The 24,693-nt window shown below is 42.1% G+C and overlaps 1 protein-coding gene across 1 annotated transcript; it reads right to left on the bottom strand.

Annotated features, from left to right (window-relative positions):
• Window positions 1-685: 685 nt before the first annotated feature.
• Window positions 686-13,669, bottom strand: LOC149322692 (transmembrane protein 106C-like). The gene is made up of 8 exons (XM_089481666.1): window positions 13,575-13,669; window positions 9,102-9,323; window positions 7,528-7,591; window positions 6,018-6,177; window positions 5,778-5,918; window positions 5,592-5,641; window positions 3,926-3,979; window positions 686-2,563 (listed from the first exon to the last, which is right to left on the bottom strand). Exons 2-8 carry the CDS (start codon window positions 9,283-9,285, stop codon window positions 2,359-2,361), a joined length of 858 nt encoding a protein of 285 aa, XP_089337792.1. The 5' UTR covers window positions 9,286-9,323; window positions 13,575-13,669; the 3' UTR covers window positions 686-2,358.
• Window positions 13,670-24,693: the final 11,024 nt, after the last annotated feature.

Raw genomic sequence — 24,693 nt, 5'->3', positions numbered from 1 at the left:
TTGAGACGGTACTTGGAAGGCTATTTAAACACCACTCTTCATCTATAGCAATCAATATGAACAGAAGATAAAACTAAAATGGTCATACAAACACAAGCAGCAATACAACACAATCATAAAACCTTTAAAGGTAGTTAAATATAATAAAACACTGTCCAAACTAAAATGTCCAGCCAAAACTCCAAACACTTGAGATGATGGCAAGACATACTACTTTTTTTTGGGGGGGGGGGGTGTTCTAGAGAAAGCTACCCTAAAACATTACCAAAAGTGGAGATATTCTTGCATCAAAACTCTACCATCTCAACTGCTATGAATCAGACCCCAAATCACCTAAATATACTGACAGTGGGTGGGTTTTTTTGCTGCATAAGTATGCTATTTTAATGGAGCATGCATGCCACAGCTGTATCACTAGGCAGCATTTTAAGTGCCCCTTTTCTGGCTGGTTAGCAACCATACCCATTAATGCAACATAATAATGGCAGCACTCCCCAGCAAAAATGCAGCCCTCTAGGTGTTGGGACTGCAACACCCAGCAGCCCCAATCAACTGAGGAATGCTAGGAGTTTTGCCCAAACAATATTGCAGATTAGAACCAGGCTTATATGTGAAGCCTAACATACAGAATACCATACAAGCTTCTCCATCCAACAAGTCTCCATACTTATAGCTGGGTTTATTAAAGGAGCTTTTAATGTAAGACCTGGAACAAATCCTTCTGCAATTCCACTTGAGGACTTAAAGAAAATCACATTTCAAATAACACAGATTTTAGAGAAAGATCAGCAGCCCCCAGTCAAAGGGGACAACTTAAAAAGTTTATTAACTTCAGGAATTTTCTTTTCCACACTGTCTTCCAAGCAGAAAATACAGATTCTAAGCAAATATTAGCTCCCACCACCATTTAGATATGCAAAAATAGATTTAAAATTCACTTCAAGTTTAAATAGGTTTCTACTTCTGGGGGAAAACATACTGCAGCAGAAAGTTTGAAACACTGAAGAAGTTTAAAACAAAAGATGAACTATTCTAGTTCATATCTGAAATAAAGAGGGTTAGTAATATCAATCACAGATCTATAAGACACTTCTCTAATTCTTATGTTATTTTCTTGATCTGTCTATTAAGTTACTTATCCCATCTTAATCCTTACAAAGAGGGGGGGAAATGTAGACTAGCAGTGGACCATGTGTAGCCTTCCAGATGTTGCTGGATTGTAACTCCCATCAGCCTTAGCCAGCATAGCCAAGGTTGAAGAGAGTTGGAATCCAGCATAAGAATTCACTGTTTCTCACTTCTCATTTAGAGGAGAAAAAATCTTTGTTTACTGGAAATAAACCAAAAGAACTTCTATTCTAACATCATGGGACAGCAAAACTGGCACAAAGTTTCCCAGCTTGGCAAACTAGAGGTACCAAGATAGAGGAGTGCTCACTTGCATGCAGGTTTCCCCTAACACAAAGATCTAGTGAGCTACAGCTTTTCATGGGCACTCATTCTTAAAAGGAAAGAAAATCAAAACATGCTAGAAGACGGTGGAAGTCAACAGTGTGCCTGTCAAAGTGTTATACCAAACACACCACTGATAAAGTCAATAGTCGTTTAAAGAGTTCCATCCATGAAATGCCCTGTTGAATATATTGGAATTTCCTCTCACAACCGGGTTGTAACAGCTACAGAATACATTTCTTTCAGCGCGGCTCATAGTAACAGCAGAAGTAAGCAACTTGTGGCCTTCCAGAGGATGTTCAACAAGAACTACCATCTTCCCTTATCATTAGAGATTATGGTAGTTAGGGCTGATGGAGGGTACGGTACAATAGTATTGGGATGGCCACAAACTGCCCACTAGAAATATTCCCAGTTATTCTCCCTTTGAAAATAAGCAGGGCAGGAGTTATAACACTCCTACATGAGAAGCAAGCTCAAAATGTCTTCCTCTTCCGCATTTGGTGAGCAGTCCCTTTGAAGGAAGGTGCATCAACTTGGGAATTATTTCATTCTTCGTGTCCTTACACAACAAGGGATGAAATACTGAGATAAGTGTCCTCGCTTCATTTGAAAGAGAAGATGAGAAACTGGACATGGCCTCATTGAAAAACAAAGAGGATCAAATGGGACTGAAGTAATGCTAGCCACAGACTGGCATTCCAAAGCAGAGGAGAGTATTTTTGGGTGGGGTGCCAAGGAGAAACTAAACATCCTCTTCAGAACAGCATCATGGCTCAGTCCAGTTGTCAGTGGAATATGGTCTAAGTATGACATGCCCAGACATACCTTCCATTTTGCCCAAGGCTGCAGCAACCTCACCTTTTCTCCCAAACAAAAACAATCCCAGAGTAAGCAGTCCTCAGTTTACACAGCAGGAGAACCCAACCTGCTCTCATTGCTGAAATATGTCAGTGGGCTTAAACTGTTCTTTCCTTGAGCTGCATTCTCTAGAGTTGGGGGCTGAGGACCAGCAAGAGCAGTTGTGAAATTAGCACCACAGTCCACATAATGATAGGTCTCCAAGGAACTCTGAGTTATGTGACCAATGTAGGAGATCTTCACAGATGTCCTGAAAGTAGAAAGAATAGTATTCAGAGAGAACATATCTACACTGTCCAATTAAAAACAATTATGTTCTAGATTTGGGGTACTTCCAGATTACTCTTTATCTTACACAGTTGCCCTACCTCATTTATAGTGGGGCCCAGACAACACAGACTTCAATTTAAAGCTGTCTTATTTTTCCCCACATCATTCTCTTTTTCTTACCAGGAGGGAAAAAAACCTTAAGGAGAGAAGGATGGAATAGTTGCACAATGCTGTTTGTCTGGGAGCACCCTGAATTTTTACACAAGTATTTTTATTTTATTTTTATCCCACCTTTCTCCCAAGTTGGGACCCAAGTCAGCTCACAACATACTGGCTGATGGGACTGGGTGAATGTTGTCTAGTGTGCAGATCTCCCACTTTGGAGAAATGCTCAAACAGGACCCTCTGAAGTGTCTTTGTGAACAACAGAGTACACCCGTGTTGTCATGCAGGAACAAAAACTGAGGAAAAAATTTAAGCAGGCCTGAAGAACAAAGAGAACCTGCCTGCCTGCAACCTGAAAAAGTTATTTTGGGGATTACAACAAAATAAAACCCTAGCTGTGGTGCTTCCAGTCACCATAACTTGGCAGCTGTACGTCTTTTGGCAAGCAGTTAGTAGCACACATACTGAAATGGGCCCCTGGGGAAAAGTCTTTCTCCTCCAAAAGGGCTGCATGGTTGCCCACGTTCCACAGCACAGTTTCACAAGAACATCTTAGCCACTTGGTGGGGAGAAGGAATTGTTTTGATTTATGACTGTCTTCTTTAAACTCAGGTTTCTTGCTCATGAAAGTTACAGAATTTCTACAGTCCATACTGGAGAGCTGGGTAGTTGAAAACCAAAAAGCTAATTTTTCCAAGCTGTGAAGAGATACTTAGAAGGATTCATTTGAGGACACATGAATGCCCTATACTGAGACAGACCATTGGCACATATCCTTCCTGGAGATTCCAAAGACTGATGAACAAAAGATTGCTGAGGAAGCTCAATAAGATTAAAAGTGATTGGAGTCAGGCCTTCACTGTCCTTACCCTTTAGACTAGAAAAGTGGGGGGGGGGGGGGGGAGGAACAGCAGAAGTTACACAAAAAGTCTCAGAATTCAGCTTGCCTGAATTTCAAAATCTTTAGATTTATTTTAGCATGACATATATAAAGTCTTCGCTTGTATAGCTCCTTCAAAAAGATACATCCCTTTGAGAGCCCTACCATTTTACCAACCTCACTTAGACAACAGGGCACTACCTTGAGCATTTTGCATCAGGATGAAATTTGACTTGTGAATTGCTCTCAAAACTATTTCTAGTTCAGGAGGAACAGCAAAATATAAGAGATGCTTACCTCATGAAAATCACAATGTTGTGCACTCTGATCTTGGGTAGTGTGCAAAAGAAGCTAGAAGAGACCAAAATACAGAAACAAATTTTTAAGAAACTTCAAGTGCTCAAAATTAAAACCAACCTGATAGATCTTTTCATGTTAATCACAGGGCAAAAACTACACCTCATACTACAGTATGTTGCATACTTTGATAGAATTTGATTAATAAGATCTGCTTTATCTATATTTAGGAAGTGAATTATGATCTCCAGCCTGAAGGCTTTTCTTCCAATACCTCAGTCATAACATGCGGCAGCATCTAACCTTCATCCCCAGTAAGAGACCCGGTTACCATTTAGACTATACATATTTAGTATTTGTGCCAGTACAGCTAGAATCCTGTTGGTTAGTCCCAACTAGAGTAGGCCTATTGAAAACACTTAATGAATTGTGAGTCAACACAGGTAAATTTCATTGATTCAATGGGTCTACTTTAGCTGAAACTAACCAACAGGATTCCAGCCTGTGTGTTTTTCCCAGTTAAAGCACCACTTAAAGGAAATTCAGAACAGAACCAGTTCAAGATATGGCACAATTTGTGACTCACCAAGCAAAGCATGAGCAGATCAGCTACATACAATGGCTTGCAAAGCTTTCATCCATCCACCCAATCTTGACTTTTGCAATCCTGAACAAGTAGCAAAGCTGGAAGTTCTACTGAGCTGCATGCCTATAATGTAGTGTGCCCCAGTTATGAAAAGTCTGCTCAATATGCAGGTAAAAATAAGATATTCCAACAGCAACTATGAGGGTCACCATTACAGCAAGTGGTAAGAGAATAATGGATTCACTGCCATTGTCAAGAGGAAATATGGGGCATGAGATAGTTGCCCTAACCCTGTGTTCATTCAGCTTCAGCTCCCCAAATGCTGTTGAGATCATGAACAGATGCAGACCCTGACCAGCAAATGCCAGAAATGCTGCCATCTCCTTGAAGATGTGCCAGCATCCTCTGAAGAATGAGGAATTGGACTGCACAAATTCTTCTACTGTTAGCAGATATCAACTGGGACATCTGTGCTAGATGTGCGGAAGCTGGGGTGGTAATGGAAACTTTGGTGGGGGCAGCAATGCCTTCATACTTCGTTTTTGGCTCTCAGAAGCTTGAGGCACACAAATTAAAATTTAATTTAAAAATTAGAGTTTAATTCAAATTAGAATTTTAATTTTGTAAACTCTTTAGGAAAACATTTTCTCTTTGAATGCCAAGTAAAATGCTTTGTTATTCAAAACAAAGTTTATAAATCATTCACATTGCCACAAACTTATTGAGCCAGGAATCACAAATAATCACAAGATTATTGAAGGGCCAAGAGGTTATACAGATGATACTTGCTTTGGCTGTACAAAGCATGCGGTGGAGAACCTTTTAAATCTGACCAAAGTGGGAAGAGGCATGATTCTCCAAAGCTTGAGATGTAGTGTTATGTTGATATTATACAGTGTCTATTTGCAAAACTTGTGCTCTCAATATGTATAACTGCTGTTGTAGCAAGGGAACTGTTGCAGTCCATCAGACATGTGGGCAGCAAACTACTTAAGGCAAGTAGTGAGATGAGAGATTACCATTAGATTGAGTTAAATAGCCTAAAGCCTAACTATGGTTGGAACACAGAGAAGTCCTTACTATACATAAGAAAAAGGTCCACCCATTTCAGCCTTCACAGTGAAATTCACCTAGAAAGACACAAAATGCAAGATGTAAGCAACATTAATTAAGCCATGGTTCTTAAAAAATATCATACCCTTTCCCCTTCTCCATCCCACCTCCCACACACTCCCAGCTTCTTATGAATTAAAGAACTGCTTGTACCAGCTGGTCACTCAGAGGCTGGATATGAGTGACATTGTTAATCTGCTTCGTCCCAACCACAGTATTCATGTACTGCACTTGACTGGCCAAGCTGGTTACTGCTACCGAGTAGAAATTGGAATTTCTGATCCGGAGAGTAGCCTAAGAAGTGGAGAGAGGATACACAACCATTGAACATAGATATTCCTATAGCCAACCTGGGAATTCCAGCTACATTAATTATATACACTTGGCTGTTACCGTGATAGCGAGGACTACAAGGGAGTTTTTTTCATCAAACCAGACTGTAACCACTTTGATGCCATTGTCATCCACAAGGATTGAATGAGGAAAGAGAAAGAAGACCACCAGGCCCGACACCAAGAGGCACAGCAGCACCGACACCATGACATACAGTTTCCTGCAAAGGACCAAACCAACTGTTAGCCAGCTTTCTTTCTGTGTTCAGCTCCTGGTAACAGACTCGCACTTCATAAACAGGAAGCCATCTTGGTTTTATAAAAAAACATTAGAAGGCATGTAACTCTCCATAGAGGATAATATTACATTCAATCCATCCATGCCTCTCAACACAAAGATTATGCCCCCCATATCCAATCAAAAATAACAAAAGTCCTAGGCAACCACCCTACATCATTAAAAAGCCCCTCTAACCCCTCTAAGGTGCATATTTGTTTTTCTGGAGACACAAATCCCTGACAACATAGGCTTTTTACAGGATCTATGTTGAAGCTGGTAACAAACAGACCAAACTTTCTTTCAACAGACAAGTAAGATGTCCATGGCACTATCATTTAGTGGGTTCTCAGCTTCTGCATGAGGCTGTTGGCACAATGCAGAATTAATGCAGCCTTGACACTGCTTTAACTCAGGGCTCCATCCTATGGAATCCTGGAATTTGTAGTTTGTAGTAGTACCAGAGCTCTCTGACAGAAGTCTAAATATCTGACAAGACTACAAATCTCATAATTCAATAGCATTAAGCCATGGTAGTTAAAACAGTGTCGAATTGCATTAATTATACAGTGCAGATGCAGCCTGAGTTTATCCCCGTTCTGAAAGGATGTAATGCCTGTCTTAAGGCTTAGTGGCAGCCTGAAGCTAATATATGCTGACATTTTCTATCCCACCTTTTTGCCTCTGGATTCACCAGCACTAGAATACGGCCCCTGATAACTTATCTGAATGTGCACTTGGCCCCAAGGCAGAAAGTGGTTCCCTACCCTTGCTGTTGTCCATGAAAACTTATGACCCAATACACCTGCCAGTCTTTAAAGGTACCATAAAACCCCATTTTTGTTTAAAGGCTTTTACAGATATAAAGCTTAAAACAAACCCTTCTTCACTTGTATTTAAACCAAGAAGGCAAAATCTCATCTCTCTCTTCTGTATTGACAATGGGCAAATGGAGGGGGAAAGCTCAAAGGTTACTTCATATGTGGGAATTCTCTCCAAATACAAGGTATGTTGAAAATAATCTAACTTGTACTCAGGTAAAATGTATTTAGGAAATATATTTTATTAGAAATGCTGGAATCCAGTCAGTAGCATGTAAATGTATGAATGCTTGACTGGAACTCACATAAAATAGGAGGCGTTTCAAGTTACAATTAGAAAAGAGTCCGACCTTTGTAGTTTGGGGCAAGCCATCTTTCAAGTAATAAGATTCAGTACTGGCCACGAAATCTCTTTTTTCAGACAGAAGTACAGACAGCTCAGAAACAGAGTCTGACCTTTCTTTTCTACTTACGTCCTTTGAGGTTTTAACCTCTGGTCATGGTATGGTATCAGAGCCACCAATTCGTTAACTTGGTCTAGAAGAAAGCAAAAAACATAATTACCAGTGCTAGATATTCTCTATGTCACTGGTTGTTCTCTGATATCACAATGGCTACCTCAGTACCACTTGCTGAGGAACATGAGTAAAAGGATGCCACAACACTCAGCTACTGCTTGCAGGCTTCCAGGGAGCATCCAGGAAAAGACTGCTGAGCTGGATCTAGGCCAAATCTAACATACTTAAAGAGATTCAACTAGCTGTGCGATTTGGAAGCTAAATAGGGTCAGGCCTTGACAGTACTGGGATGGGAGACCCTGGGAGGAATAGGAAACAATCCTGGCGAAAATGCTGGACCCATTGCCACTAGTCAGGGTTGATAGTCCTGCATTAGATGGGCCAATGGTGTGTTTCTGTATAAGGCAGCTTCCTAAGCTTTCAAAAGCAGTGGGGAAGGAAGCTTCTTTTGAGGTAAACTGGCACCCAGGGCACAGAACTGCTGGAGAACCATGACATGGGTTGGAGGAAGATTTTGTAGGCTCATGAGGAAGGGGCAAAGCCAAGTGTTAACACCATGCTAGTGATTGATTCAGGACATGGGATTTGCTTAATACCCTCAACTCAAGAGAGATCAAAGCTGTATAAGTGACAATATATGCTGCAAGGGGAAGCCACTGCCAAGTCCCAAGTCCATTCACCAGTCTGATCAAGAGAGACTTTGCTTCAAATATAATTACTGAACCTCTGAGAAATAATTTTTAAACTCCATTATCAACACAAAATGAAACCACCTTTAAGATCCAAGTTGTCTCCATCCTGTGCAAGGATATCCACCCCATTCTTTCGCAGAAAATATTGAATTTCTCAAGAATTTCATTTCCTGGACTTTATGTTTCCTATGGTCTCTTTGGGCCTGAACAAACAGGCCAACATAAAGCTCCTTTGGGTCACTTTGGAGGTATGCTGTTTAAATGACACATGCATCTTAAGAAGTCAGAAGCTCTGCCAAAGCTGCGCTTCAGTCTTTAGAACTGGAGCATGGCTTTGGCGTGGCTTCCAGCCTATTAGGACGCGGGTCATTTAAACAGCACACTTCCAAAGTGGCCCAAAGCAGCTTTATTTTGGCCTGTCTGTTCAGGCCCATAGTCTCCCAGAGCTATGACTCCAACACTGCAACTTTTTTCTTTCTCCTGTTTGATTTTTAACACCTTTACCTATGAAGAAGCCAGTAGAGCTCTGAAAGCTCGTATCAGCTATTTATACATTTTAGTTGTCCCAATAAAGGTATCACTATTTTGTGGATTCTTAATGTTATTGCACGTCACCACACTAGCTCTTACAACTGTAGGGCAACACTTTTCAGCCTTTGATTCTCCTATTATTTTGGAGGTCAGCTCCCAGAAGTCCCAGCCAGCAGGAACAATCCTCAGGAATTCTGGGAGCTGAAGACTTAAACATTTGGCAGCACAGGGTCTAAGAAGCACCGTTGATAGGGACTTATTCTCTCCTGGAAGAAAAAGAAAGGCTAGTTGCACATAAAGAGTTACCTGTCGGGATGCAGCCAGTGCCCTGACAGGAAGGACAGGTGATGCTGTCTTGGCCAGTGAATTCCACATACGGGAACCTGGCAATGTCTTCCTCCCGATCCTTGTTGTCCAGCAAATCTTCATCCTCCTCTCTCTGTTGCCTGGAGCAGGAGGAGCCTGTGGCTGCAGAATGTGAAGACCCCATTGGAACTGCTAGTGGGGAGGGGAAGAACCCCACGAGTCCTGGAATTAAGAATGAAGCAGAAGATTTTTTTAAAAAAACCACAAAAGCAAAGCTTTTCGCCAACCACACTCAAAAGGTGGCTCCATCACATTTCTGCAGTCAGGTAATCCCACTTCTACACTAGGCACTACCAATAATTAACAAAGAATTGTGTGACCTGCACAAAACAGACAGGTTTGCACAACTGCCCTTACCTCACATTTGTCATAGAATGATAGAGACGGAAAAGACCACACAATAACAACTATAAGAGCTCAAGACTCAGGTAAGCTTTGACCATGACCAAGAATATCAAGAATGGAAGAAAGCTACATGCACGCTCCCATTTCACTTCCCGTGCTTTAGCTGAGCCCTCAACATATCACAATACACCCCCTCACAACATTAGGTTTCCCTAAATAGGAAAACAATCAGCAGAGAAAAGGAATGACTTTTTATCTATGCCCATTAACAGTTAGAGGCCAGGAGAAATGTTCCCTAGATGTAAATTCAGGCATTTGGCCAGTCTGGATGGGGCTGCCCTCCCCTTTGACAACTATAAGCACACAGGCAGTTCAGTGGCTACAAACCCCTTTTAGCAGTTTCAGTGGCTGTGCAAACTACATAGATTCCTGGTAGGAAAAATTAGATCCAGCCACAGTCAATCGCACCCTTTGTCAGATCCAAATGGAGTGACTCCATGAGGGGCAACCTTTCAGCCTGGCCCAAAACAAACAAATTGGGGCAATTGGTGCACAATGCAGCAGCCAGACTGGAGCAGAGTTTGGAGAAATTGTTGTTGTTGCACCACGGCTGCCAGTTATTATCACAGCCAGGGCCATACAGGTTGAGGATTTCTGGCATTTATGTGCTAAAAAATATTTTTTCTATGGTCTGGTGTGGATCATGCTATCACAATGTTCATGAAGCATCACTGGCTCTCACTTTTTCCTGGGTTCAATTCAAAGAGCACATCCTCTCTATTATCAACTACTTACTAGTTTCCCAGGAGGGCCATCATCAGTAGAAGTACCCATGCTGGTTCAACACAAGCTTGGAATCTATTTATACACACTCTTGGAGTGTATTAGAATATACCCTATGGAACTCCCTGCCACCTGATGGCAGCTGTGTACCAGCGTTGCCATATTTTGAGCTTCTTAAAGCATTTTCATTTAAACCACTCATGGTTTTACTGGCCCAAATGTTTGATATTTTAAGGATATTTTAAAATCTTCATTTTAATATTTTTTTTTTAAAAATGGAGTTTCTTAAGCATAGAGCAGTTCATTTGCCATTTTCATAAATTAAACACATCTATAAAGTGGTAATGCTAACTGAGGATGGGGCAAGCTTGTTTTCTGCTGCTCCAGAGAATAGGACCCAGAACAATGGATTCAAACCACGCGAAAAGAGATTCACCTCAACATTAGGAAGAACTTCCTGACAGTAAGGGCTGTTCGACAGCAGAACACAGTCCCTTAGAGAGTGGTGGAGTCTCCTTCTTTGGAGGTCTTTAAACAGAGGCTGGATGGCCATCCGTCAGGATTTTGAGTTCTTGCATGGCAGAATTGTAAGTTCTTGCATTATGCACCAATTGGCCTGGATGGCCCTTGGGAACAACCTGCCAGAGGAGATCCGCCAAATTACATTGTTAGAGGCCTTTAAAAAGGCGATAAAAACGGATCTCTTCCAGCCAGCGAGCCTTCCCAGGCTAACCTCCAAAATGAGAACCTAACTGCTCACTTACCCACTGTCTCTCCCTATGACCATTCCTGTAAACTCTTTTCCTATGCTCCTAATTGCATTCTCTATGCAACTGGGTGTAATGTGTGATATTATTACTGTTATTATATAGCATGATGTTTATTTGTATTTTAGCAGCAGGAGGGAGGACTAGGGGATTGGGATTATGTTACTACTGTTTTTAAATTGTTATATTAGACTGTTGTTACCCGTCTAGATCCTCGAAAGTGAAAGGTGAGATATAAATAAATAAATAATTATTATTATTCCAACTCTATGATTCTAACAGTAGAGCCCCTAAGATCTACTGTCTTCCATATGAAGATGTTTACATGCTCCATTGAACAAGAACAACTCTGTTGGACTGTCACCCTGATGCACAAAATGGACTCATATCATGAGACAGAGAAGTGAAACCCCCACCTTAAAGAGGTCAGCTAGTCTAACGCTGAACAGCTAACGTGTGGCTCACCCCCCCCCCCAAAAGCATTCAGGCTAAATTATCCAATCGTGTTTTTGTATGTTTTTATGTATGTGTGTGTGTCGGGAGGGGGGATGTTCCTCCTGTTGCACAACTATTCTCTGTATCAGGGACACTGCCAGGTTGAGAGCTAAGCCTGCTTATTGAAATCCCTCTGCCACGGCTATTGAGCATCAAGCGCACTGCTTTCCGCACAGCTTTGTCCATTTTGTAAGCACTAATCGGGGCCTCTCTCTTCAACATGACAAAATGCAACCTCCCACAACTTGGTGCCTGCTGGTACTAAAGAGAGCTGGAAACAAAGGATGCATCTGTACTGCAGAAATCATCCAGTTTGACACTGCTTTAACTGCCATTGCTCAGTGTTATGGAATCCTGAGATTTGTAGTTTATTGTGGCACCAGGGCTGGGAGAAACTCACAAAACTACGAACCCCAGAATTCCACTATTAATAGCAGCAGTAGTAGTAGTAGTATATTTATAACCCAGGAATGGGACTCAAAGTGGCTTCACAACATTAAAAACAGAAAAAAAGTACATAGCATTGAGTAATGGCAGCAAAAGCAGTGTGAAACTGCTTTATTTCTGCAGTGCAGATGTGTCCATAGCCATGTTAGTCTGGAATATCAGTATGTAAAGGGATCTGGTAGCACCCCTGAGACTAACTGGGCAAAAGAAGCTGTAGCATGAGCTTTTGAGCCACTTAGTCCCTCAATGGGTCTTGCTCTCTCTTTCCCATCTCTGTGCCTGGCCTACCTGGCATGTCTGCTGTAACGATGAAAGAGCAGGTGCAGAAAACCAAGCCCAATGTGGATTGTGTTAAAATGTGTATGTCTTATTTGTCCTTTTAGGATTGTTTTTAAATGTTTATGTCTTATTTGTCCTTTTAAGCTTATTTTTCCTTTTGAGCTGTGACTTTCTAACTGATGTGGTGCATTGTCAATTCGTTGTTGGTTCTCCATCTTGATAATAAGAAATAACAACCAAATTGCCCATCGCCTCATCTCTGACTGGCTTGATTGTTTGATTATTTTAACCGTTTGAATTGTTCTTGATATTTTGTTATATAGTATAGTGGTTTTTTCTGGGGGGGTTAAATATATATATATATATATATATATATTATGTTGTATTTTATACTGTATTTCATCTTATATTGTAAGCCACCTCAATCCTGCGGGAGAGGCGGAGTACAAATAAAATAATAATAATAAATTATTATCATTATTATTAATGTTATTATTAAATAATAATAATAATAATTATTATTATTATTATTACTCTCTCAGCCTCAGAAGATGACAACAGCAAACACTGAAGAAACCCCCATGATAGATTCATCTTAGGGTCACCATAAGATGGAAACAAGTTGAAGGCACACAACAACAACAACAGCAGCAGCAGCAGCAGCAGCAGCAGCGCATGCGAACCAGTGTAGTGTAGTGGTTTGAGCACTGAACTAGGATTCTGGGAGACCAGGGTTCAAATTCCTGTCCAGCCATTAAAGCCCACTGAGTGACCTTGGGCAAGTCACACTCTCTCAGCCTCAGAGGCTGGCAATGGCATAGGCAAACCCCCTCTGAACAAACCTTGCCAAGAAAACCCTGTGGCAGGTTCCCCTCAGCAGTGCTCCCCAAACTGTACCCTTTAAATGGATTTTGGACTTCAGCTCCCAGAATGTCAATCCATTGGCCAACATGGCTGAGGCTTCTGGGAGTTGTAGTCCAAAATCTCTTAAAAGGGCACACTTTGGGGTACTATAATACTCCTATATATCAGTGGTCCCCAAACTGTGTCCTTTAAGGGAATTTTGGACTTCAGCTCCCAGAATCCCAAGGCATTGGCCAACGTAGCTGAGGCTTCTGGGAGCTGTAGTCCAAAATCTCTTAAAGGGCACAGTTTGGGGACCATTGCTAAGGACTGGAAGGCACTCAACCACAACATGAAGCCATAAGTGTCAACTGTGCCCTCCCCTCCCTTCCCCAGCCCCCCAACCGCCTTCTTTTCGGACCCAAATCCGCTCCCTCGCCCAAAGCTGTCTCACCTCCCTCCACCGACACCTGACGACGCCTGCCTCTAACCCTCCTTTAAGCCGGCCCTTCGCCTTCGCTCGAGCTGCTGCTCTTGGCGTCGCTACGGCACCCCTGGCTGGCGTCACAACGAAAGGGGCGGAGCCATGACACGGCCACGCCCCCTCTCGGGCAGGAAAACAGCCTCACGCCCCTAGTGCGCATGCGTGGCAGGGGGCAGAAGCTTTTGAATGTAAATATTTATTAATTATATATATTGTGTAACGTATGTGAATATATATATTGTGTAAATTATGTAAATATTTATATATATATATATATATATAATGTGTAAATTATACATAATATTTATTATATACAGTATATTGTGTGTGTATATATATATATATATATATATATATTTGTACAGTATATATGCCTGTGTGTGTGTGTGTGTGTTTTATATGCCTCCTTTTTATATGTACGTATATATATTTTATATGCTGCCTTTTTGGGACCCAAGGTGGCTCACAAAAGATGCTTTTAAAAAGTCTTTTTAAAAACATCACTCCAGACTGTGCCCTTTAAGGGATTTGGACTTCATCTCCCAGAATGCCAGGCTATTGGCCAACATGGCTGAGGCTTCTGGGAGAGGAAGTCCAAAATTCTCTAAAAAATAAAATTGTTAAATACATATATAAATATAACACACACACACACACACACACACACAAAACATATAACTGTGTATCCAGGGACAACAAAGGACAATAACACCCCAAATCCACAAAACAGGGATACCTTTATAGGGCCAATTCAAAATACATAAAATACCTGATGCAAGCTTTTGAAGCTCCACTGGTTTCTTCATCAGGCAAAATGTTTAAAAATTATACGGGACAAAAAAAAATGATCATCATAGAGTTGTAAGAGAGCGCAAGGGCCATGCAGTCCAACCCCATTCTGCCATGCACAAATTCACAATACAGTAAAAGCATTCCCGACAGATGGCCATCAGCCTCTGTTTAAAGACCTCTAAGGAAGGAGACTCCACCAAAATCTCCAAAGAAGTGTGTTCCACTGTCAGACAGCCCTTACTGTCAGGAAGTTCCTCCTAATGTTCCTAATGGAATCTCTTTTCCTGGAGCTTGCATCCTTTGCTCTGGGTCCTGTTCTCTGGAGCAGCAGAAAACAAGCTTGCTCCCTCATCAATATGACATCCCTGCAAATATTTAAACAGGGTTGTCATATCTCCCCTTAACCATCTCTTCTTCAGGCTAAAAATATTTAGATCCCTAAGTCTCTCCTCATAGGTATTTATGATTTCCAGACCAATCACCATTTTGGTCACTCACCCTTTGGACACGCTCCAATTTCTCAACATCCTTTTTGAATTGTGGTGCCCAGAACTGGACACAGCATTCCAGGTGGGGCCTGACCAAAGCAGAATAGAGTAGCACTATTACTTCTCTTGATCTAAACTTCTATTGATGCAGCCTAGAATCACATTGGCCTTGTTAGCTGCCGCATCACACTGTTGACTCATGTTCAACTTGTGGTCTACTTGGACTCCTAGATCCCTTTCACATGGAGTCTCCTTAAGCCAGGTGTCACCCATCCTATATCTATGCATTTCGTTTTTCTGCTCTAAGAGCAGTACCTTACATTTCTCCGTGTTGAAATTCATTTTGTTAGCTTTGGCCCAGCTTTCTAATCTATTCAGGTCATTTTGAATCTTGATCCTGTCCTCTGGAATATTAGCTACTCCTCCTAATTTGGTGTCATCTGAAACTTTGATAAGTATGCCCCCAATTCTATCATTTAAGTCATTGATAAAGATGTTGAATAGTACTGGTCCCAGGACAGAGCCCTGTGGGACCCCACTGGTCACTTCTCTCCTGGATGAAAAGGAGCTATTCTTGAGTATCCTTTAGAATCGGTCAGTCAGCCAGTTAGAAACCCACCAAACAGTTGCATTGTCTATCCTTCCTGCATTTTTCTTGCTTTGCAAGAATGTCCAATGCCTTACTGAAACAATATGCTATGTCCACAGCTTTTCCCTCATCTATCAAGCCTATAACTCTATAAAAAAGGGGAGATCACATTAGTCAGGCATTACTTGTTTTTTAGAAACCCATGTTGACTCTTAGTGGTGACAGCATTGCTTTCTAAGTAACCACAAACTGCCTGTTTAATGATCTGCTCTAGAATCTTTCTGGATATTGATGTCAGGCCAACTGGATGATAATTTTTGAGTTCTCTTTTTTCCCCTTTTTGAAAATGGGGACCATGTTTTTGAAGATGAGGATGATGTAGTCACACACCTGTATTTTGTCGAGATGCTTTTGTTGGTGTTGTTCAGTGTTGAGATAATGTGGAGGGATATCTATGTAGGCAGGTCGCGTCTCCTTCTGGTCATGTGGCACTGGGAACAAAGCATCCCAAAGTCCAGGAGATAAAATGTGAATTCTGTTAGCAATACAAAAAAAGAGTACTTTTGAGATCCAAGATGTCTCTATTCCTTGTGAGGTCACAACCCCCTTTGTTAGCCAGAGAACACTGAACTTCTCAAGATGCTTTTGCATCTGGAAAATTCTAGGTGCTGTTTTCCTAAAACATGCCAAATGTAGTCCCAGTTTCAAAAAATGTTTTACCTTTGTTGGAAGTAGAAAGCTCAAATAGTAAACTCCCAGTCTATTGACTCCTTTAGGATTCCCCTGTGGTGACTAAAATGTGGTGTCTTCACATCCAGGAAACATATTAAGGGGTAGCTATGTTGGCCATGTTGCAAAGTACAATAACATCCAAAAGCCACGAAACAGTGATACCTTTGTGGGACCAACCAGGATGCACAAAACACTCCATTGGATTCTTCATCAGGACTTTGTCTTCAGTCACATCATGAGAAGGCATGAATAATTGGAAAAGACAATAATACTAGGAAAGGCAGAGGGAAATAAAAAGAGAGGAAGACTGCATGCCAGATGGATCAACTCAGTTAAAGGAAGTCACAAGTATGACTTTACAAGACCTAAATAGAGCAGTGGAGGACAGGGAGGGCTTGGAGATATTTCATCCTCAGGGCCGTCATGAGTCGGGTTCGACTCAAGGGCAGTTAACAAGCAACAAAGGTGTCTGCTGCCACAGTGACAGGGATCTGAGGAATAGCAAAAATGACAGCCCTCTGTTGCCGTCCTGTTGCCCTGCTCTGGTCTATTACACTCACTCAGGTGGGATCAGAAGGCTGGCCATAGGAGAAGAAGACACCTCTATGGGCTTGTGAGTGAGTGCCACTTTTGTAGTCACCATGTTTGTTCCAGTTTCCACGAATTTTCACTAGATGGCACCAGATGTCAGTAGACATTTCTGCTTTTCGCGTTTTCTTCTAAATGAACTCGCTTGACAGGAATGTGTGTTACAACATAACTTCAGACCCATCCTAAGACATGGTGTTGCCTGAGGTGGGACAGCAAATGCTGCTCCCAGTTCTCCAAAGTCTAGCTGTATGTTTGTTTTTCACAGTATTTTTTACTAATATGTATATCTTACCAATCAACATATCTAAATATTTCTCACATTTGAATGCAACCATATTTGTTCTCATCATTTACACATATCTTCCATCAAATGATATCATCTCATGTCCATCTGTATTATTTTAGCATGATATCCTCTCATATGTTCCATTTTATCTTATCCCAAACAATACAATCCCCCCCCCCTCCACTTCTTGGTTTGTGGTTGTTGTTAATTGCCTTCTAGTTGATTTGGACTCATGATGGCCCTGTGGATGATACTTCTTCAAGACCCCTGTCCTCAGCGTCTCTGCTCAGGTCCTGCAGGCTCAGTCCCATGTCTTCTTTGATTGAGTGTAACCATCTGCCATATGGTCTTCCTGTTTTTCTACTGCTTTTCCTATCATCATTGCCTTTGTCCTAAAATTGAGAGAGCACAACTCGCCCAGGATCACCCAGTGGGTTTCCATGGCTGAGAAAGGATTCCAGCCCTTGTCCCCCAGAATCCTCTTCCAGCATTGAAACCACTACACATGGGTTCTAAGAAAAGTAGAAAAATATGTGTAATTAATTAAATGACAACCTTCTCCCAAAGGGAGAGTGGCCATCCCTTCCACTGACCTTTCATAACATCCAAAGTCTGCTGCCTGAGGCAGTTGCCATGTAGGGCCTGGTGGTAAGTTCAGCTCAGGTAGCAGACCATGGTGGTGTGGCCAGGCATCTTCTAAGAGTCAAGTACCAGCAGAGGGGCCATAATGTATCAGAAACAGAAGAGCAACCAGCTTTTCTTCCAGCAGAATTCTTTCCTGTTAGCCTTGTCACTGTTAGGAGGGGAAAAGGAAAGAAGTGTGCTTTGACTTTCCTGTTTAAGAGACAGAAAGGAGAGCAGTACTAAAACAAACATCCTGTTGCTGTATAAAGTGCCAAAAAGGCACCAAAGTTTATTTTATTATTATATATTTGTTTAATTGGTGCAGATACTTCTTGCCATATCTAACATGATTATTGCAAAGCTGGCTCAATGACCTTTGCTTTGTTTGTGTGTATGTGCCTTCCTTTGCTCAGCCGCAGAGAAAGGAATGGCAAACTCCCACTGAACAAATCTTGCCAAGAAAACTGGGGATAGATTTGCCTTACTGTTGACGTAAGTTGGAAACAACTTTGAAGATACACGTGACTACCAACAACAACAGTAATGTGCCTTCAAGTCAATTTATGGCTACCCCATTAATTTAACACGGTTTTCTTGGGCAAGGAATACTCAGAGGAGGTTTTCCCACTTTCTTCCTCTGAAACATGCCTATAGCACCTTCATTATGACAGTCAGATTTCAACAGGGGCAGGTCCTTTCCATGCATGAAAGAGATTGAGTTTATGGTTTGGCATGATCTTCCATACACATTAAATAATGTTGGAAATAAAATAATATCAATAATATGATTTTCTCTGTAATCAGTGGTCAAACACAGTTTGTTGGAGCTTGAGCATCTGCCTGTGACCAATGGACTTCACCATTTAATAAGAGGAAATTCATTTGTCTATGCCTATTCCATATCTGTCGGTCTATCTTCAGGGCAATAGTAAAGCCATTTTAGACACAAGAGATCTGGAAGAACTTAGAAAAATGGCTTTTTTGGACTGCAACTCCAATAATTCTCCAGACAACATGGATGATGGTCATTGTTACTGGGAGATTCTGAGGCTCTGCCACACTGCAGAAGTAATGCAATTAGACACCACTTTAACTGTCTGGCTCCATCTTCTGAAACCTTGGGATTTGTAATTTAAGAAGATGTTTAATCTTCTCTTCCAGAGCACTCTGGTGCCAAAAAACCCCCCTACAAATTCCACGATTCCATTGGGAGGAACCATAGTAGTTAAGCAGTTAAAACGACATTATTTCTGCAGTATAAATGCAGCCTAAGGGCTGCAGTCCAAAAGGAACTATTGCAAAATATGGATCTTATTGTGTTACATTGGCTGAAGAGCAGGGTATAAATCATCTAAATATGCTAATTAATTTAAAAGAATACTGTGGCACCCACAGTGTGATTTGATTTCTGTTTTGAGGTACACAGATGGGTGTGCATGTGATTGCAATGAGCAATTCTTGTTTCAACTTGATGAAGACTCTCTGGAGGTGAACGGGTTCGTCTATTAACTTTAAGAGTGGCCTAGAAGCAGCTGTGGGAATTTCATTCCAAGTGGAAGGTTGTTATTTACTCTGTGCCCGATACTAGAGGAATCCTCCTCCCCTCTGAAGGACTGGCTGCTGCTTTGTGATGTACGCTTGCCTACATTGGTTTGGCCAGTTCATTCTGTTCTTAATTTCAACCTCCCCCCTCCAGGAATCTAGAGCTGTTGTTGGGTAAACAACCCAACAACCACTGCTTCAAATCCAAAGTTAAAGATAGAAAATTACAGTGGCAACTGCCAGGGGAAAACATTTGATCTAGAAACAGAGAGGGCCGGTTGCCAAACCGTGTACTGTTGGGTAGCTAAGAAAAGGAAACAGATATTATATTATATATATTTAAAGACAAACACTCACATGGTAGGTTCCTCCCCTCCCCATAAGCTCAATGGTTCAAGCAGTGCATGATATGGAGATAACAATAGCAATAGCAAGTACATTTCTATACCGCTTATCAGTGCACTTAAGCACTCCCTAAGCAGTTTACAATGTGTAAGCTAATTGCCCCCAACAAGCTGGGCACTCATTTTAGCAACCTTGGAAGCATGCAAGGCTGAGTTAACCCTGAGCCCTTGGCTGGTATTGAACTCGCAACCTTATGGTTTGTGAGTGAGTGGCTGCAGTACAGGCATTTAACCACTGCACCACTGGACTCATATATATAGCCTCTATGAGTCTGGTCCTCACTGCCACCCGGATGAGAGAGGGTAGGGGAGGACCCTGCCTATCAGAGCAGGCAACTAGGAGCAGCAGAAGTAGTAACAGACTCAAGTTGGCAGGGAAGTCTTATAGCAGTGGGATCACTAGGGGGTGCAGAGGGCGCAGAACACACTGGGTGACACCCTAATGGGGGTAACACCACTGTTCCTCAAACATTTTGGCAGAAGCAGGCTGTGGCATTTGCCTGTATCTCTTCAAAATGCTGACTAGATGGTGTGAGTAGGGTGAGGGTCAGTGGGAGGAGAAAAAAGACGTCCCAGGTTTTTAAAAATAATCGATTTTTAAAAAATAATTTTTACATTTTATAATGATTTCTTTTAAAAACATCACATTTTAACAAATTTTCACTTTAATTACATGAAACTATGTATATGTAAACACATTCATTCTGTGCATATGATATTATAATTTAAAGATAATTTTATTTTTGCTAGTTGTTTACGTCACAGCTACTATCATTAGGTTCATATATATGTATGGGAATCACGATTTATGAGTAAATTAGTACAAAAAACATTACTAAGGATTCAGTATGGGTGTAGTATGGGAGAAGGACAGTGGGGGACGGATGACACCATGGGTTAATGCACTGGATGATACCAACCCTAGTGGTGCCATTGTCTTACAGTAGATGTCTCCAACACAGAATCCCTGCTCCACCCCACCCCATCCCTCCCCACCCCAGGAGGTATGCCTTCAAGTCATTTCCAACTTATGGTGACCCAAAGGCAACCCTATCATGGGGTTTTCGAGGCAAGATTTATACCAGACTACAATTCCCATCCTTGTTGGCCAGCATGCCTGTGCTAGGTGAAGATTATAAAAGCTGTAAATAAGGGTTGGACTATGACTCTAGTCTAGAGACCAGGGTTAGAATCCCAGCTTGGCAATGGAATCCCATTTGTGACTTTGTGCAAGTCTCCCTCTCTCAGCCTCAGAGGAAGGCAAAGGCAAACCTTCTCTGAACAAATCTTGCCAAGAAAACTCCATGATAGGGTTGCTATAAATTGGGAAAGACTTGAAGGCATACAACAGCAGCAGCATATCCAGCCCATGTGGAAGGTGCCAAATTGAGGAAAACTGTATGGGGTTTGGCAATTCTGTCAGTTCTTGATTTCAGCTTTGAGTTTGCGAAATGCATTCCACCCCACCCCACTAATAGTCCCTTTACTCCTTTTCAGGGATAGATCAAAAGTTGCCTCAATAATACTGCTGTTGCTAAAAAATATTGCTTGTCTAGCTAGCTTTCCATGCGGATTGGATAGAACATGTGGTGATTAAGTGATCAATTTATATGAATTAAACATGATTCTTCTTTACATGTATCCTAACAGAACAGGTGCATAGAAAATTCTTTTATTGAAAATACATACTAAAATATGTTTAATGCATCATCATTGCCACAACATACTCAGCCATGAACCTAATGACAGGATACCAGTACACATCCACTTTAACAAACCGTTTGGTCTGACTAAACTTATAGTTATATATTTATAGTTATACTAGTTATACTGAGTTTGTGAGGAGACACCTAAGGTTATGAAAAAGGCCTAATAATATGACAATCATAATATGCTGGAGATCAGTGCTACCCAAAGTGGTGGTGCACAGAGAGTTACCGGGAAAGAAAGAAACAGTTTTAGTGGGAACACATATGTGCTGGTCCCTGGCACACTGGTGGGGTTGGTGGACTCCCACATCAGATGGCTTAAGAAGCACTGCCATACCTTATTTAAAATTTAAGTAGGGTTTGGAAACATCATTTTTTAAAAAAAATCTACAGCTCAGAATTCCCTACTGACCAAGTGACTGGGGGATTCTGATGGTTGTAGTCCCAAAAAGTAAAAGTTTCAAGTTCTGGGTTTAAAATAAAATAGTATATCCATAGCAATAAGCTTCACTTATATACCACTTCACACCACATTAAGCAGTCTCTTAAGTGGTTTACAATGGTAAGCTAATCCCCCCCAACAAGCTGGATACTCATTTTAGAAACCTTGGAAGGATGCTAGGCTGAGTCAACCCTAGAGCCCCTGGTTGGGATTGAACTCACAACCTTGTGGTTTGTGACTGAGTGGCTGCAGTACAGGCATTTAACCACTGCACGACCATTGGGAAACACATAAGTTCTTATACATCAGTGTCATATTGCTTGAGGACCAGCATCTCTTGTGTGAGTATGCAGTGGGCCCTTAGTTTGGCTCCAGACTCCCTATGGATACCAAAATCCAGAGATGCTCACATTGCATTATATACAATGGGATAGTAAAATGGTGTCCCTTATATAAAATGCAAAAATCAAGGTTTGCTTCTATGGTTTTTTCCACCTTAATATTTTCAAGCCATGGACGGTTGAATCTGTGGATGCAGAGAGCCAATTGTAAAATAATGGGGAGAAGCCCACCCTTTAACCACAATAAACTGAATCGTGGAGTGAGTTAAGCATGTAACAGCAGGAGTATGGGCTATGGCCCTGACCCTTCCTCTAACACATTAAAACCAACCCGGCAATAGCTTTTTGTGGGTTTTTTGGGCTATGTGGCCATGTTCTAGAAGAGTTTCTTCCTGACATTTCGCCAGCATCTGTGGCTGGCATCTTCAGATGCCAGCTACATTCCAGCAATGTTGGGATGACAAATTGTTCAACTGAAATGTGGCTGTACAATAACTCCCATCAGCTCTAGCCAGCATAGTCAATGCTGAAAAAATATTATAAAAATATTATGCACACACACACACACACACACACACATAAAAGTTTGCTTTTGGGGTTTTTGTGGGGGAGGGGAATATTTTCAAGCCATGGATCACTGAATCTATGGATGCAGAATCTGTGGATACGGAAGGTTGATTGTACTGCTTACCAAAAGATCTGGCCATGTAAACTTGGGGAAATAGCTTATGTTGTTTCTAGAAGAAGGTAGTGTTAACTCATCTTCTAAACCGCAATAATATTGTCTCTGCAGCTGCACCTCTGAGTACATATTGCTCTTTCTAAGTTAGACCACAGTGAGATTGTGGTGCAAAGTTTGTTATTTGAGATTGGCTCGTCATAATTTATTGCTATGTCCCCAGCAGTTGAAGGGAAACAGTCACTTCACCAGGGCTTCCCATAACAGGGAAGGCTGAAACTAGAGACTTCACTCAAGAGTCACACAATAGACATTGCAGTGTATTATATTTCTAGACAAGAAGCCTCAGGATATTGTAGACAGGATGGGATGTAAACCTTGCTGTGGCGAGGAAAAGCACTGCATACTTAAAATTACAAAATTTTCTACCACAGGATGTAGTGGTGGCCACCCACTTGGATGGCTTTTAAAAGGGACTACTCAGATTCGAGGAGGATGAGTGGCACAGAGTCTGATGGCGATATATCTCCAATACCAGAAACAGTGTGCTTTGCAGTACCAGTTGCTGAGAAGCATGAGTAGTAGGGTAATATTGAGCTCATTTGCTTTCTGTGGGCTTCCTGGGAAGATTGTGGAGAACAAGATGGTAGACCAGATAGGCCCTTAAGTCTGATCCAGCCAGATTCTTCTTGTGGCTCCAGATTAAGACCAGTTCTTTTCTTCTGCTGGATTGTGGAGCAGAGAAAGCAGAATCCCTGCACGTGCCCACACTGAGACTGTGCACCATTGCAGGTCAATGTACCTGGCTACTAGTGTAGGCTCTCTGGGAAAGATTCAGAACAGTAACAATAAAAATAAACAGGAAGAAAGAAGGTGCAGTGCTCTTGGATCATAGGCTGGAGAAATAAGTTTCTGAGGATTGCAATCGCATCCTTCACTCTCTGTGCCAGGGTTAATGCCCTCCCATGGGTAGGGTTCCCATATCCTGCCTCGGGGCGGGACTTTCCCGATTTGGGGCGTGTCCACACAGTCCCGCCCCAGTTTGGCCCCGCCCCCGGGACTCCCCCCTCAGCGAGTCCTGCAGGCTTGGCTGGGGCTTGGAGGACGGCTGAAGCCAAGCCCCAAACCTCTGCCTGGCTGCCTCCGTCTCTGGGGGGGGGGGGAATCCCGGGGGTGGGGGCAAAACGGCGACGGAGGCAGCCAGGCAGGGGTTTGGGGCTTGGCTTCAGCGAGGCCCCATTCCCTTGCCTGGCTTCCTCCGTTGGCGACAGAGGCAGCCAGGCAGGGGAAAGAGCCTTTCCTCTTTCTCCTCCTCCTCTTCTTCTGCCTTCTTTTCTTCCTCCCCTTCTTCCTCCTCCTCTTCTTCTTCTTTCTCCTCCTCTTCCTCCCCGTCTTCTTCATCTTTTTCCTCCTCTTCTTCTTCCTCCTCTCCTCCTCCTCCTCCTCCTCTTCTTCCTCCCCTTCTTCCTCATCCTTCTTCCTCCTTTTCCTCCTCTTCTTCATCTTCTTCCTCCTCCTCTTCTTCTCCATCTCTTCTTCTCCTCCTCTTCCTCCCCTTCTTCCTCTTCCTTCTTCCTCCTTTTCCTCCTCTTCTTCCTCCTCCTCTTCTTCTCCATCTCTTCTTCTCCTCCTCCTCTTCCTCCCCTTCTTCCTCCTCCTCTTCTTCTTCTCCTATTCCTCCTCCTCTGCCTTTTCCACTCTTCCTCCTCTTCTATGTCCAAATATGCTGTTTGAAATGGGGGGGGGGGGGGAGGTTAGCCAGAAAGGGAAGTCCATTTCTGCCATCTGTCTAGGAACAATGCCAAAATGTCCTCCATTTTGATCATGCCTAAGAAACATGCATTTATATTAACATTTTTAAAAAAAGCAT

This window comes from Sceloporus occidentalis, unplaced genomic scaffold, assembly GCF_023333645.1.
Source record: "Sceloporus occidentalis isolate IW3139 unplaced genomic scaffold, rSceOcc1.0.p SCAF_1, whole genome shotgun sequence".
Taxonomy (NCBI): Eukaryota; Metazoa; Chordata; class Lepidosauria; order Squamata; family Phrynosomatidae; genus Sceloporus; species Sceloporus occidentalis.
Note: the sequence above shows the minus strand (reverse complement) of the source record. Positions and strands in the feature narration are given on the sequence as shown.